At 40.6% G+C, this 15,741-nt stretch overlaps 3 protein-coding genes across 4 annotated transcripts in view; 2 read left to right on the top strand and 1 right to left on the bottom strand.

The window, feature by feature from the left end:
* The window catches only part of LOC135587965 (acyl-coenzyme A oxidase 4, peroxisomal-like), a 6,492-nt gene extending 1,712 nt beyond the window's left edge, over positions 1-4,780 (top strand). The window contains exons 3-13 of the mRNA XM_065079857.1: positions 474-580; positions 1,269-1,346; positions 1,425-1,548; positions 1,637-1,710; positions 1,785-1,844; positions 1,983-2,092; positions 2,313-2,472; positions 3,322-3,398; positions 3,475-3,646; positions 3,747-3,839; positions 4,258-4,780. Coding sequence (XP_064935929.1) covers positions 474-580; positions 1,269-1,346; positions 1,425-1,548; positions 1,637-1,710; positions 1,785-1,844; positions 1,983-2,092; positions 2,313-2,472; positions 3,322-3,398; positions 3,475-3,646; positions 3,747-3,839; positions 4,258-4,389 — 1,187 coding nt within the window. The 3' untranslated portion in view covers positions 4,390-4,780. The remainder of the gene's footprint in view (positions 1-473; positions 581-1,268; positions 1,347-1,424; positions 1,549-1,636; positions 1,711-1,784; positions 1,845-1,982; positions 2,093-2,312; positions 2,473-3,321; positions 3,399-3,474; positions 3,647-3,746; positions 3,840-4,257) is intronic.
* A 1,393-nt stretch (positions 4,781-6,173) lies between these two features.
* Positions 6,174-9,043, top strand: LOC135587964 (omega-3 fatty acid desaturase, chloroplastic-like). Its single transcript, XM_065079856.1, has 8 exons — positions 6,174-6,846; positions 6,937-7,026; positions 7,135-7,201; positions 7,293-7,385; positions 7,472-7,657; positions 7,764-7,844; positions 8,255-8,392; positions 8,478-9,043. Exons 1-8 carry the CDS (start codon positions 6,323-6,325, stop codon positions 8,667-8,669), a joined length of 1,371 nt encoding a protein of 456 aa, XP_064935928.1. The 5' UTR covers positions 6,174-6,322; the 3' UTR covers positions 8,670-9,043.
* A 1,894-nt stretch (positions 9,044-10,937) lies between these two features.
* Positions 10,938-15,536, bottom strand: LOC135587963 (trihelix transcription factor GT-3b-like). 2 transcript variants are annotated; one of them, XR_010476021.1, is made up of 3 exons: positions 15,109-15,536; positions 14,409-15,017; positions 10,938-11,763 (listed from the first exon to the last, which is right to left on the bottom strand). XR_010476021.1 is itself a non-coding variant. In XM_065079855.1 (2 exons), the coding sequence occupies exons 1-2, from the start codon at positions 15,367-15,369 to the stop codon at positions 14,499-14,501; spliced, it is 780 nt and encodes a 259-aa protein (XP_064935927.1). In that variant the 5' UTR covers positions 15,370-15,536; the 3' UTR covers positions 11,770-14,498. The 2 variants fall into 2 exon arrangements, 1 of the variants encoding a protein (XP_064935927.1); XM_065079855.1 differs by lacking the exon at positions 10,938-11,763 and having other exon boundaries at positions 11,770-15,017.
* Between the last annotated feature and the right edge of the window lie 205 nt (positions 15,537-15,741).

Below are 15,741 nucleotides of genomic sequence, written 5' to 3'. Positions count from 1 at the left end.
ACTGTAAATCGCATGTTAATCATGACTTATTTTCTAGATATCAGCTAAAATCCTTGATTAGCTTGTGAACTTAAAAATGATAGACTTAAAGATTTTAGTGGATTTCTGCACAAGCTGAATAGGAGTTATATTATCACCACTTTCTTAGGGATTCTGAAGAAGTGTGAAGCACAATTGTGAAAGCCTTTTTATTTGGGAATGGTGCCATCACTTGGCATCTACTCCGCTCATTGTGTCTATTGTTTTAGCTTTTAACTAATCAATGAAGACCTGTGGGCCAAAAAGCCTCAATCTTGTGTTAATATTTTGTTATGAGCTTATGCTCTTTCCTTTTTTTTCTTTATCAATTTCTCTGCCATTATATTCTTAAATTTGGTGTTCCAAATTTTTTAAGCAGTAGATTGTTATTACAATTTGTGCTTAAATTTCCAATTTGTGTACAGATTGACAATTTTGACTTTTCTCCCTTGCAGCATCCGACTACTATCAATTCGATGATTTATTGAATCCTGAAGAGCAGGCTTTGCGGAAAAGAGTTCGAGATGTCATGGAAAAAGAAGTAGCTCCTATAATGGCAGTGGTAACTTTCTGTAATTTGTGTCACTCCTTTTAAGTGCTGCAATCAGATAACTGTAATTGTTGTTTTTCATCTATATGTTAAGACTCTAGACCATCGTAAGGATATGTTTGGAGACCTGATTACCAGTTCACACTGTTCTGAGTAATAAATGTCTTTGTTGTTGCCTGATCATGTAGATCTCTAGATATGACAATGGACTTTTAGCACAATCTCAGAATACATTTGTTAATTTATACATGGTTAGTGCTTTAGGAGCCACAGGAAAAAAACTCTAATAGGAAAGTTAATAATTTAGGACAACAACATGATATTTGTGCGTTGTATAAACATACTCTTTTGGTTCGGCATAGAACATGAATGTACAATTTGTGGTCTCAAATTATAGATTTGACTTGCATCTTTGCTACCTGAGCTCCTGGATTCTTATGTGTGTCATGATCATGTGGGGTATCATCATCATTCTTCTTGACATGCCCATGGAAGCTTTCATTAGGTAGCACGTAAAATATTGAGTACCTTGATTATGTTTGTTATGCAACTATTCCTTGGTGACATTCATTTTTTTCTGTGGAATATATTAATCCACTACAGAATTGGTGATTCCTTGATGTTCTTTTTTTCTATGGAATTTATTAATCCATTATAGAACTGGTGATACCATATAATGGTGCAATTTTGGTATTTGTAGTATTGGGAGAAGGCAGAATTTCCTTTTCATGTTATTCCAAAGCTTGCTACACTAAGTATTGCTGGAGGGACTATAAAGGTACCAAGTAGTGAATACATGTGTCAATGCTTATCAGTGTTTATGTGCATGATGACAACTCAAACAATGCTCCCACAGGGTTATGGGTGTCCAGGGCTATCTATTACTGCTAGTGCTATCGCCACCGCAGAAGTTGCAAGAGTAGATGCTAGCTGCTCTACTTTTATTTTAGTTCATTCTTCCTTGGCAATGCTTACCATTGGTAATGTGACAGTTTCAACTTCATTTACAAGCATATTTCTTCTGGCCAAATTATTTCGTTAAAGTTGTTGCTATTTTCTGAGGGACAGCACTCTGTGGATCAGAGGCACAAAAAGTGAAATACTTGTCATCATTGGCCAAATTTGATACTGTTGCTTGCTGGGTAAGCCCAACTGACAGTTTGTTATTATGACTTGAATTCAGAAAGTGATCTATTAATTAACTTCTATGGCTTAGGCATTAACTGAACCAGATTATGGAAGTGATGCCAGTTCATTGAGAACCACAGCTACTAAGGTTTGGTACCCCTTGTTTAAAATCAAACCATGCTGCATAGATTCTTTTGTGCTTGGCTGCTTGCAACTTACCCTATTTCTTAGACATCAAAATTCAAACCATTTAATGTTTAATGTGTCAATATTTGTGGTTCGATAGGTTTCAGGAGGTTGGGTTCTGGATGGTCAAAAGCGATGGATAGGAAACAGTACGTTTGCTGATGTGTTGATTGTTTTTGCGAGGAACACTAGCACAAACCAAATAAATGGGTAAATTTGTATCTTTTCCTTGTACATCTAATTTATTCTGCATTGTAATTTGCACTCAGGAGCTATCATGGTGTCTAAAGGATCTCTTTCATTTGTTCCTATAGGCAAACAGTTCTTGAGGGTTGAGCTTCATTTTGCTGATATTTATAACATGAAGCAGAGTTTGAACTCAGAACCTTTTCAATAATTGGATGATATGGCTTTCTGTTATGTATTGCAGATTTATTGTGAAGAAAGGTACTCCTGGATTGAGGGTCACAAAGATTGAAAACAAGATTGGCCTAAGGATTGTTCAAAATGGTGATATTATTTTGAACAAAGTTTTTGTTCCTGATGAAGACAGGTTGCCAGGTGTCAATTCATTTCAAGATACTAGCAAGGTACTGTATTAAATAACTAATGTCCCGTGTTAATCGCCATGATAATCTTTTGTTTTGCTGGTTCTCTTGCAATATTGACACAAGTCTGATATATGAGTCGTTTGCATCTGAGATATGTATGGGCCTGCTTGTACCTTGATTCCTCACAATGGCCTTATTAGGAACTGGTACTCCTGAGCTCATGTGCTTCCTGTACCATGGATAACCTCTCTATTTGATGAACTCGTTTGGTAGTGGTACATATGAGCAACTGCATCAAGAGAACCATTTATAAGTGAATTGTTTCTTTTCAATCTTAAATTAATTAAAACCAGGATATGAATATAATGAAAATCAGAGTTAGAATATACTATAGAAAGATATTAATCATATCCAACTATTGTTGTCAATGGAGTAGAAGATGTTGTGTAGTCGTAGCTAGCGGCAATACAAGACAGGATAAGGTATGCCAAAATCTATACTTAATCACACCAAATAACAATGATTAGGAGGTCCAAAGATAACTCAGATTTCTTTCTGCATTAGGCAAATCATGGAGTTAGAGTGGAGAATACACAAGATTACCACCAAGAACTGACATCATGGTTTAATTTGTATAATTAGTTGGTTTGTATATGAGAGCATCAGTGAGATCATAGACTGGTGATTGTTCATGTCAAAGGAAATAGATCACTATAATGGAATTGCATATTAATATCATCTCGGTCTTGTAATGCTGTCATCTTCCTTGAAAAGGTTGCTTCTTGCAGCTTTTCTTTATGTTGTACCTGCAGATGCATAGCATTGCTCCTTTATGTGATTGTTTTTCCTTGGTTTTTCTTTTAATTATTGTTTGTTGTCTCGAAGCAGGTTCTTGCTGTTTCGCGTGTTATGGTTGCATGGCAACCAATTGGCATATCAATGGGGGTATTTGACATGTGTAACCGGTATGAGTTTGATATGATCCATGCAGAACTGTATAAACAAATGAACGTAATGTTCTAAGGATTCAAGTTAAAACAGGTACTTGAAAGAGAGAAAGCAGTTTGGAGCCCCATTGGCAGCATTTCAGATTAACCAAGAAAAGCTTGTCCGTATGCTTGGTAACATTCAAGCCATGCTTCTTGTTGGATGGCGCTTATGCAAGTTGTATGAATCTGGGAAGATGACCGCAGGACATGCTAGTTTGGGAAAGGTAAATACAGCATGTATATGGAACAATTCTTTTCTGTTAGTTGTTTGACTCTGAAATATCTGAGTACCTTCAATTGGGCTTGTGCATGCTTATTTTGTAGGCATGGACCTCTTTAAAGGCAAGGGAGACTGTTTCCCTTGGCCGAGAATTACTTGGCGGCAACGGTATCTTGGCTGATTTTCTAGTCGCAAAGGTGCAGCGAGTTACTTATGTCTTTTCTTTTTTTACTTCAGATTTTCCTACCTGATTTCATCCGACTCTGAAAGCTCATGATGAAACTAGGCAAAACACCAAAAGAAAAAAAAAAGCAACTTATATATTCCAGAGATATTTTGCATCTTTAATATTGATGAATATATATAGCCATATTATGTGCTTCCAGATGACAGTGTTTCCACTTCCTATGATTTCTCATATAAATATTTAGACTCTGGCTGCAGAGAATCGATAATCATCTCCTGTTTTGACTTGGAAGTGATTCTTCTTGTCAATCTTCAAGTGCTCGTATTATATATAAAATTTCTCTTGAAAAATAAAAAAGATATCATGGTTTTGTTTCATTGCAGATTGTCTCTACAAAATCTTGACATGTTTTTTGTTGATCAATTCAGGCATTCTGTGATTTGGAGCCAATTTTCACGTACGAAGGAACCTACGATATAAACAGCATGGTGACCGCAAGAGAAATCACCGGGATTGCAAGCTTTAAACCTGCTGTTTTGGGGCGGTCAAGCCGCCTCTGATCTCAACAATCGGACACAGCAGTCACAAACTCGCACTCCCGAAGACCGAAAAAAAAATAAAACCGAAAGCAGCTCCAGCAAACAAATGGAGCCAACATGATGGGAGTATGAATAGGGCTTCTTTCTGTAGAGTCTTTTATTGTGGGACTCCCTCTCTCAAACTTTTGTGTTATTGATGACTCGATAAGATTATGTGTAATGGGCGGAACGTGTTGGTTTGGAACGGTGTTGTGGCCACTATGTGCCTTGTCGTGGATTAGCGGTTGGTGGTCAGGGGGGATGAACTCGAGGTTGGTTGTGTCGGCGGTCGATCTCACACTCGGGAGATTGAAGTGCAGTCGTCGGATGTAATGGACTCGTCCCACATTATTGAACATCCAAACTTGATGGATATGAGCCGCGTGGTTCAACTCGGTAAAGAGACTTTCTTCTGGTCTAATCTTCTTACTGGACAATCAATCTCCTTTTTGGTCCAAAGAAGCCAGGAAGAGTATTTGGAGACGTTCGAGAGGGGTACTGATGATCCGAGCGCAAATGACTCTATATGTCACTTTGGACATCCTCTCATCCTTTGATTTATTATATTTCGTTAATAGCCGACGATAAAGATGAACTATTATGATCAATTTTTAGGAAATCCTTGATATTTTTTCTTAATCTACTTTAGTGGTGAGTCAATTCATCATGACAAAAGCTCTCGTCTTTCGTAGAAAGAGGGATGACGAACAAAAACACTCGTCTCCGTCCTGACTTCGACACCCGACCCCACCAAGGGTTGGGCCTTTCCGAGGAGGATCTTTCTTTGGATGCCCGACATGATCTCCTCGAAAAAGTATTGAGCAACTAATCCATGTATACGAGTAAGGTTGCAAGATTCAATACAATGCGTCATCATAAATATATTTTTATTGATATTCAACTATAGTATAAATCAAGATTCGTCATATCGTATCATATCGGGGTTTCGATCTTGGCTCGGTATGATACGGTACCGATATATCGAATAATTTAATATTTTTTTTATACTGTAACACTGTTACAGTATAGTACTATAGCACTGTAACGATATTGGATGGTCCGCGTATCAGTAACCTACGGGACCGGTACGTATCGTTCGATACGCTTCGGTATGATAGATCTTGGTATAAACTATGTATAGAGATGATAGATAACAACGAATTAGATTTTTGATAGTAATCGATTATAAGTTCGATTTGAATATGAAAGATTAATCATTCGAGTCGTGGTCTCCGACCTGATATGAATACTTACTTGAATAGTTAATCGAGTTGGGGAAATAAATACTCAAAAAAGATAAAATGTAGGAATCAAGACTCGGAACATCAAATCATCGACGATCCAATTTTGACCGACGTCAAGATCAGAAATATCGAGGAAGGAGAAGGGGAAGGGAAAAAGTTCATCATCAATCACTGGACCGACCAAGCTACATAGGTGGAGATGGTCGACGCCGACGTTGGAAGCTCGTGGGCCGCCCCGCGACCCGCGTGAATCGTGTGACGCGCGTGTGTAACGGAGACGAGCCGTCCACGTTCAATGGTCCACGCCATTTCCCACGTGCCGACGCAGTCAATCCCCGTGTATCTGATCGCCTGCTCCCGGCGCAGGCAGGCAACACGAGTACTGCCCACAGAGGGTGGCTCGATCGCGGCGGTTTGACACGAACTCCTGTCCCTGTGCTGTTGTGAGACCGGAAAGTTCGTCCCGACACCGTCACCACGCACCGCGCTCTGCGACCTAATCTTCCATATTTATACTAGTCGAATCCGAACCAAACAAGACGGGAAGAAACCAAGTAGCACGACACAGAGGAGAGAGATCTCTTCTCGTCGATCTGCCATTCAAAATTTCCTTCGAAACACGGCACGGGGACTCTCGTCAGAAGCGGAGAGCGTAAAGGAGCGATCTTGGGATGGCGAGTTGGGTCCTCTCTTCCGAACGCTGCGTCTTCAGGCCCCTCCCCGCCGCCTTCTCTCGCCCCGAATCCGGTCTCCGATCTCCCGCCAGTCTCAAGCCTTTGATGAGCGGCTGCAACCGCGGTGGAGGACTCGATCTCTGCCGCCCCGTCGGGCTCGGCGGCCGGAGGGAATGGCGGCTCGGTGTCAGCGCGCCGGCGAGGATGGCGCCCTTCGCGGACGAGATGAAGGACGGGGAGGGGAAGGGAGAGAGGGTGGCGAGCGGGTGTGACGGGGAGGAGGAGGTTTTTGATCCTGCGATGCCGCCGCCGTTCGGACTGGCGGAGATCCGGGCCGCCATTCCGAAGCACTGCTGGCAGAAGGACCCATGGAGGTCGATGAGCTACGTGGTCCGAGACGTCGTCGCTGTGTTTGGGCTCGCCGCGGCTGCTGCGTTCCTCGATAACTGGATCGCGTGGCCTCTCTATTGGGTTGCGCAGGGGACCATGTTCTGGGCTCTCTTCGTTCTCGGCCATGACTGGTATTCTCGTCTATTCAAAATCGTCTTTTTCTGCCACTTTTCCTTTGTCTTTTAGCTCGTCTTTCTTATCAAAGCTTGGATTTTTGGCAGTGGACATGGGAGCTTTTCGAACAATTCGAAGCTGAACAGTGTTGTTGGCCATTTACTCCATTCCTCCATTCTTGTGCCATACCATGGATGGCAAGTTCTTCATTTCCAACCTCAGCTTTTACATGCTGCTTGCATCTCTCTTTCTCCAGTATTCTTATGATGTGTCAGGAGCTGAGGCAATTCTCTTGTGCTCTGCAGGAGGATTAGTCACAGGACACACCACCAGAACCATGGACACGCCGAGAATGACGAATCATGGCACCCGGTTCGTAGTTCACTCCTATTCCTAGGAAGTGTTTGAGGCTTCAATACTAAATTTTGAATAATGGATTTGATTGAGCTTGGTTTAACTGCAGTTGTCTGAAAAGTTATATAAGAGTTTGGATTCTCTAACTCAGAAGCTTCGGTTCACGATGCCATATCCTCTGTTTGCTTTCCCCTTGTATCTGGTGAGCAACTGAACTATTGGTCTCAAAGAACTAGTGGCTAGTTAGGAACATAAGTTAGATAAATCTTGATGAGCATTGTGTGACAGTGGGCAAGGAGTCCAGGAAAGACTGGTACACACTTCCATCCAAGCAGTGATCTGTTCCTTCCCAATGAAAAGAAGGATGTGATTACATCGACAGCTTGCTGGATTACTATGGTGGGGGTGCTTGCAGGATTGGCTTGCCTAATGGGTCCTCTTCAGGTGCTCAAGCTTTATGGAATTCCATATTTGGTGAGTTCTTGACCTCTTGTGCCTTTCTCCGGCTCGTTTAACTGTTTCTAGAGTAGTATTTGTTTTTGGTGATGGGATCAGCAGATGGTTCTTGTTCCAAATGCAGATTTTTGTTATGTGGTTGGATCTTGTCACATACTTGCATCACCATGGACACAACGAGAAGCTTCCCTGGTATCGTGGAAAGGTATAATTTGGTTGACTCTTCGTGACTCATGTGCATTTATCATCTCAATATGTTCAGGGATATTAAGACAATCCATGGATAGGAAGCTAATCTGTAGTGGTAACTATTGTTTCAGCTTTCATAATTTTCTATAAATGAGATTTAACAAACTTTTCCGCTGAAATAGAAAAAAAGGAAAAAATTATGTTGAGTTACTTCCAAAGGCTGTGTTGAGCACTATATATGATCACTGATCTGCAAAGTATTAGTTCTGGTGCTTCACCAAAATAAAGGGCCAGATTGATTCAGAGTATACACATGTATCTACAAATATTAGAGTGCCCTAGAAATTGTTCATGTGCATTTGGGCATGCTTCACTGAAGAATGAGACATGGAGTGAGCCAATCATATTTTATCTTATATCTTCTAGGAATGGAGTTATCTTCGAGGAGGCTTGACGACAGTAGATAGAGACTACGGATGGATTAACTACATCCACCATGATATTGGTACTCATGTGATACATCACCTCTTCCCGCAGATACCACATTACCATCTAGTGGAAGCCGTAAGTAGTACTTTGTTGATCTTATTCTTATTTTTGAAGTAGATTTTGCTTCTATGAGAAGTTTAATCTTGCCCTTTTGAATCAGACCGAGGCAGCAAAACCAGTGCTTGGAAAATACTACAGGGAACCAGTCAAGTCTGGACCTCTGCCGCTTCATATATTTGGAGTTTTAGCAAAAAGTCTCGCACGCAATCATTACGTTTCTGATACCGGAGATGTCGTGTACTATCAGTCCGATGATAGATTGAGTGATGCTCCGAAAACCAAATCACATTGAAACATCAACATGCAATAAGGATATCAGGGGACTGACTGTTACTTGGCAGCTGATACAGCCCGAACGTTTCACCAGAGACATAATTTTGTGCATGGCTTCCTCCCTTCACCACAATCAATTCTTTCTACTCTAGATTCATGCAAGAGATGCATCTTATCTTGGAAGGAGCTAGTAATAAAATTTGTCCTGGTTAGTAGTGGTTAGTATATATATGTGTACACAAATTTGTATATGTTATGCTGCAAGAAATCACGAGCATAACTTTTTTTTTGTTTTAAAATAAAAATTGTTAATGTTACTAGAAAATTACAAGCAGTATCGGAGCACTACTCATCATACTATGAGACTGACGATAAATTTAGAGATTGATAGCATTCTTTGTCGATTGAATTTTGCTCTCAAATGTTTTCCTTGGAAATGAGGTACTCTACTCCAATCGTTAAACATCAGAATCAATCTTGATTAGTGGAGCTGATGGCCCACATTTTGTGATGTCAATGTCACTCATCTTTCATGTGGTACAGATGATGGATTTCATCTTTACTAAAAGATAAAGTGCATGGCCCTTTTGCAAAGGCCTTCATGGTTCTATCCTTTGCCAGAAAGGTCACTATTGAGTGGTAGCAGTTGGTCCACTTTAATTAACTTACTAATGTGGTTGTAGATTCATGTATCCTTGAATCGTACGAAGATATTTTACATGATTTTTTGATTCATGATTGGTGATATTTTACATGATTTTTCAAAGATTTTTGGATTCAATTCTATTATGTCATTCATGCTCAAGTTGCTGATAAGCTGTAATCTTGTGTTGATGGCAGAACTGAGGAAGAAGACTTTGACATTGTATTATTGTAAGGATTGTTGAAGCTGTTTGTATTTATTTTTATATTTTCTAGCTATTAGTAGTTTTTTTTTTTTGTGTGTTGCAAGAAGCTGAAGAATGAGAAAAATAAATTGCTGAGTCAGAATCCTCCTTTTCATTGTTTGATTTGTAGATTGTGAGTTGAAATTTTTTTCTGAACATCTGCCCTTGTGTTTTCTGTCTTCATATTCTTTTCTTTTAGTTTTCCTTTTATTTCCTGGGGATCAAACATATGATGCTCTTGATTAGTTTGATCCTCTCAGAGAAAAAAAAAATGGCTGGAGAATTATGATACAGAGCATGTCTGAGTTGCTGCCTACAGTTGCCTTCTTTTTCTTCTTCTTCTTCTTCTTGTGTCAGGTCTAAACTCTAAAGCACCAAGCAAATCTCCATAAAATTTTGTGCAAGAACAAGCTTTGTTATCTAAAGCTTGTGTGGTTCGGAATCAGCAAGTGAAAGAAGCAATTTTAATCATCTCTCTTCCATGTAAACATCAAGTTAGGCAGCTTTGTTCACAAAAAGAGGTAAATCCTTTTGCCTGTAAACTGCAAATCTCTCTCTCTCTCTCTCTCTCTCTCTCTCTCTCTCTCTCTCTCTCTCTCTCTCTCTCAACGATGCACATCAAAGTCAATCAAGCCTCTAAAAGTTGCTTCGTGCCCCAACTCAAATCAAGAAATTGGAATTCAAAATCGTGAGTGAGACTTGAAGCATATCTTGTCTTTCCGCACTATCCAGCTGCAATCCAAAGAACTTAGGCCACCATAGAGTCAAAATCACCCACCATTAAAGTCATAGAGGCTTTCCACCACTTCTAGTTCAAGAAGTAAACTCATTTCTATTGTTAGATAACTTCTCTTCTCCAAAGTCAACAATGTTCCTGTCGCATTCCTGTCCAGAATTCTTTGCCTCTCCTAGTCACTTTGAGATGGTGATTGAAAGAAAGAGATATATGGGTCACTGTTGTGTTGCCATCCGTCTCTCTCCTCAAACAGGAGAAGTCGGCCTACAACTTTGTGGTACATAATTGCAGGGATATCCATAGAGAGAAGATGAACAATAGGAGAGTCATGAAGCAAAGGTGAGAACACAGAAGAGGATAACAGAAAGTATGACTGGAAGTACAAATTCAAAAGAAGAGTACTGATGCTGATTGCTACAAGTGTTGGCATCTTCTCAAAGAGAAGTAGAACCAAAGTGAGCTTCCACTGTTCTCAGTTGCTAGACAAATTGGTGAAGAACTCTGGTAGAGATAATTGTAGCTATTTTTGTTTTGGGCAAAATTTTCAGCTTTTATTGAGATGGTCAACATTACATATCCAAGTTTTCACCTTAATACAATCTCTATGATCCAAGTCAGTCCAATCATGCAATCTGATTCCTGACCAGCAACCCTTACCCATTTTTGGCCATCCTCATCCTATCTCCCATTCATTTTAGATCCATACACCAACCTAATCCAAGTTAAACTTCCTGAAAACTACACTTAGATTCAGCTCGCAGTCAGGTCAGTCTTAACTGTGGGCATGGTCTATGCTGAATTTGACTTAATCTCACTTCTAGTTCAACCCAGCATTCCTGAGTTACAACCCTCATCTGTAACATTTTTTGGAGCTGTTCTTTTGTATGGATTCATGAGAATTAACACTTAGAAAGGGGTATATGTTCAGGTAAGAAAATAGTGGACATGGGAATTGCTGAATTCTTCAGTCTGTGTGGTCGAACAACCCAACTTATTGTTCTTGTTTTCTGTTCTGAAGATGTATTTCTCAATTGTCTTCCATAGATGAGTTTAATGATGTTTTCATACACAATGTGCAGCATGTGATCTGACGACACCTGAAGCATGCACTGTTTAAGGTTCCTCAAAAGAAGTACTTGAAGATTGCAATGAACAGGTTCTGTCCTTTGGGATCCACAATCCTGAATAAAATCATTGAAAGGCTTATGCGGCTGAACAAAACTCCAGCCTTTTTTTCTAGTCTGTGGGAACTTTGAAATCCAGCCAGAATATGCAATCTTGAATTCAGTATCCTGCACTGCATCATATTGTCAGCCAAATCATCCTCAAAAGTGTCAAAAAGCCATTTGGGTTCCTTCTGTTGCTGCAGAATGACTCTGGCTCTTGAATCTTTCAGATTAATTTGTGGAAAGGAGGAGGACTTCAATCCTTCAAATACCTCATCATGCTGCCTGAGGATTCAAGCTTCTACTGTGCTGAGTACATTAAGCCTGCAAAGTGACAAAGTTCATTAAAGAGTACCATGTTTGGAGCACTAGAAATTAGGCAAATGGGTTGCAATGTTTTCAACGAAGCAAGCCAAACTCCTCTGAATCTAACAATGATCAAGATGGTCAAATCAAAACATTTTTTCTTCTTCTGTTTTGTTCTAAAGTAGTTGAAATGTTGCGCAGATCAATTCATTAAAGGGGGAAAAAAGCAGAGCCCATTTGTTGTGAGCTCTAAAATAAATGGCTAGTAAACTTTCTACACATAAAAGTATAATATTATATTTAGTTCTCAAAATCTATCATAATGAATGAGGTTGAGATCATTATGATTGATTCCCAAAACATCTTTTACCATGCTTTGGTTTTCTGGGTCAAAACTGTTCACCAGTGTACAGACACATTTGGTCAATGTGCTAATCCTGAGATGTGCTGGTGGCTTCTGTTGAGCAGGTGACAGTATAATGACCTCAACACAGAAGGCATGATTGTCTAAACTCTAATTGTTGACCATGAGCCTTCCCTTGCTCTTGAAATCATTGTTTCCATTAACTACATTGACAGAGATGATGAAACCATTGAAATCAAAACTTCAAGGCAAGTTTAGGCAGTCCATATAGCCACCAAATCATGTTCTTTGTGTTAATTCTTGTAGCTCCAGTTCTACACATTCCATCTCTGAATTCCTTTACCAAATCAATGTCAAAGGAGACAGTGGGAAACCTAAAGGTCCTTCCATGAATCTAGAAAACACCATTACAGAACAGCAGGGACTTGTTACATCATTCTTTCCATAATGAATCAGTCAAATAGAACGTAAGCTTAAATCTACAGTATATATTCCTTTAATGTAGAATAAATCCAATTGAACTATTCTAAATCAATGTGCAGTCACTGCTTAATACTTTTCAATGTTGACATTGACCTAGGCTCTGTGAATTGACCTAAACTTGGTTGATGAAAGTTCAGTTCTGATTACTATTCTACAGAGAAATTATTTTGGTGTTTTTCTCTCTTGCTTGTACCCTCCACAACCAAACAATTGCATACAATATGAAACTAAGTTATTTGATCAGTTTGATCTTTCATTGAAGTCTCTGTTTTGCAGAGTCATCCCATACTGAAACTTCAACTGAATATTACTGATGTATAATTACATGAAGGAACTTTTTTATCAAGCCAAATTGCTGAAATCCTCATGAAATAGCATAATAATTCTCTCTTAACTCTTTTGCTTAACATCAAGTACATTGGAATTCAGAACATGAGATGCACCAATATGAAAAAAATTTCCCTTTTCTCAGGAAAAAAAAAACTTTTGAAACATAAATATTTCCTCAAGAAATTTTTGGCATGCACGCTGCCACAACATAGAAAAAAATCAAATAACCCGTTCTTCGCTAATGACGAAAGATTCCAGAATTCTAACAGACTTAGCTTTGTTCTTCTGCCTAAGTAATATTTATATTTTTCTCTGTCATTCTAGAATGCCCTTTTGATCCATTTTTTTCATGTGCTTACCTACATAAGTTTACTACAGGAGCTATAAATCTCCTTAGCTTCAGCTTGCAAAGCTAGATTATATGTCAAAGCCATTTATGCCCCCCAACACAATTTTATCTCGCGATTGACTTTTTTTTTATTATTATCTTTATTCATTTAATCTTTCTCGATCTCTTTCTCATGTCACTAATTATAGTTGTTGACATTTTTGTCAATTTGTTTTAATCTGAAACGACCTTTAATCGTTTATGAAAGCAAATATTTCTTATATACTATCGTCTCTATCTATCTATTGAAGAGAAGATTATAGGTCAAAGTTTACATCTATCACTGTCTCAAAGAAAAGAACAATGAGAACACAACATCGAACACAAGTCAGCAGAAACTCGATGGTGGATGAACATAATTTTCCTTGCAAAGATGGTGGATAGGCAACCAAAGAAGCGAGAGCATAGAAAAGATCATCCACACTAGCCTCTCTATTATCCAAATAACTAAGGAAGTCTTTTGGACCTAATCAAATGGCATGCCTATATTATCCACCTTAAGATCCTTAATATGAGGAATGCCTCTAACTGCATCTCTTGGTAGCTTAATTTTGTAGATCTGCTAAAGCTCAGATACTTCATTGAGCTCCCCTATTAGCTTGACATTTTCTTTTGGGTGCATGATATGTAACTACAAATATTAAGACAACTATGGAAAAGAGGAAAGATAATGTAATGCATAAAAGAACTTGTATAGCTCTTTGACACTATAAGCAACTCCATGAGAAATGCAAGATATCCTGTGTTGGGGAAGTGAGTGACGTGGTAGGCTTAGAGGTATCACTTTTCTCCTCCTTTCTTTTCTTCTCATCCTCTTCGAAGCTTTGGCATGGCATTAGCATAAACAAGCAATGAGAGAAAAAGGGTGGAGTTATATTGGTGATGAAGCAAGTGAGAGTCTGAAAAGTAAATGGCAAAGTGGAAGAAGCCAGAAGAAGCATTTGCATGCTTCTGTTACTTTAGCAGGTGCTACTGATACTAATCCTTGGTGGTAAGCAAAGCATCTACAAAAGCTACTCAAGCCTTTGGCTGCTTTATATTTCTGTGCAATCTCCAGCCTTTGGATGCTGGAAGAAGGAGAAAGATCAGAGAACTTACCTTTGGTTTCTCAGTTCATCCATCTTCCACTCTGCCACACAGAGAGAAGCCCTACATTACCAGGTAACATCTGTCACTGCTGCTGCAACGCTAGAGATACTTCTGGGCCAGCTTATCGAGAAGCGCCATGACGAGGGCGTGCCGCCTCTCCGCGCGGGCCTCCTCCCTGGCTCGCCGCTCCTCCTCCCGCTCCCTCCACCGCTTCTCCATCTCCATCCTCTCCTCCTGCAAGCTCTCCATCACCCTCCGCCACTCCTCCTCCCTAGCTCGCCTCTCCGCCTCCCTCGCCTCGGCTGCATCAGCCCACCGAGCCTCCATCTCCAACTGCCGCCGCATGAACTCCCTCAGGGCATCCTTCACCTCCTCCTCGTGGTTCTTCTTCCTAGTCACCTTCCTCCTCTTCTTACTTTCCTCCGCCTTCCCCTCCTCCTCCTCCTCCTCTTCCTCCTCCTCCGCTTCCTCCTCCCACTCCTTGACTCGGACTTGCACCCCCTTCCCCTTGTCCTTCTCGAACACAAGCAGCCTCTCCATCCTGTCCGCGAATATCCTCCTCATCTCCTCATAGAAAGGGAACTGCTTACCGATCTCTCCCTCCGCCGACTCAATTCCCTGAATCAAATCAACACTAACCATATAAATATGGTACGAGAGAAAGAGAGAGAGAGAGAGAGAGAGAGAGAGAGAGAGAGAGAGAGAGGACCTTGAAGCGGGTGACGAGGTTCTTCCACTTGGACTTGCACTGGTCGGGGGTCCGAAAGAAGCCCTTCTGCTGGAGCATGGAGGAGGTGGCTTCCCACAGGGGTTTGTTGCGCTTGGTCTCCGTGAAGCTCCGGTCGAGCTGGGCACGGATGGCCAATAACTCCCTGGTCTCGTCGTGGGTCCACTGGGGGAACCGCTCGACGCTCTCTGGCGGAGGGTTTACTTGGGCGTAAGGGTTAAGGCGCTGACGGTGGAGATCCATGGAGTGAAGAGCGAGGCAAAAGAGACAGATCGAGAAGAAGGAAGGGAGGAAAGAATGTGTGAACTGCCAACTCCTGAGAGTCAACAGTTTCAACGCATCGATCTTGAAAGAGAAGGGAAGAGGGAGAAGATCTTGTGGGCGATGGCGAGGGGAGGGGTGTGTGCGGGGTCGCGTCTATCTGTCAACGCGGAAATGAATCAGCTTTCCCATTGCTTTTGTTCCAACAGGGGGACGACGAAGCCATGCATGCGTTAGGGTGTCATCACGCTTACGAACGAGGGAGGAATCCAAGTGAGAGCTTCCATGACTTGCGTCCTAAGCTACTCCTCATATATTTTCTGCCTTATAATATTCTTCTTTCATATACACTAT

The sequence above is a fragment of the Musa acuminata genome, chromosome BXJ1-8, assembly GCF_036884655.1.
Source record: "Musa acuminata AAA Group cultivar baxijiao chromosome BXJ1-8, Cavendish_Baxijiao_AAA, whole genome shotgun sequence".
Classification (NCBI taxonomy): domain Eukaryota; kingdom Viridiplantae; phylum Streptophyta; class Magnoliopsida; order Zingiberales; family Musaceae; genus Musa; species Musa acuminata.
This window is presented reverse-complemented; position numbering and strand designations above follow the sequence as displayed.

Bases quoted from the DNA above. Each gene is read 5' to 3' on its own strand.
- LOC135587964 (XM_065079856.1), top strand. From the start codon at position 6,323: ATGGCGAGTTGGGTCCTCTCTTCCGAACGCTGCGTCTTCAGGCCCCTC. The intron at 7,027-7,134 runs GCAAGTTCTTCA...TGTGCTCTGCAG, and splicing joins CTTGTGCCATACCATGGATG to GAGGATTAGTCACAGGACAC. The intron at 7,386-7,471 runs GTGAGCAACTGA...ATTGTGTGACAG, and splicing joins TTGCTTTCCCCTTGTATCTG to TGGGCAAGGAGTCCAGGAAA.
- LOC135587963 (XM_065079855.1), bottom strand. From the start codon at position 15,369: ATGGATCTCCACCGTCAGCGCCTTAACCCTTACGCCCAAGTAAACCCT. The intron at 15,018-15,108 runs GTCCTCTCTCTC...GATTTGATTCAG, and splicing joins ACCTCGTCACCCGCTTCAAG to GGAATTGAGTCGGCGGAGGG.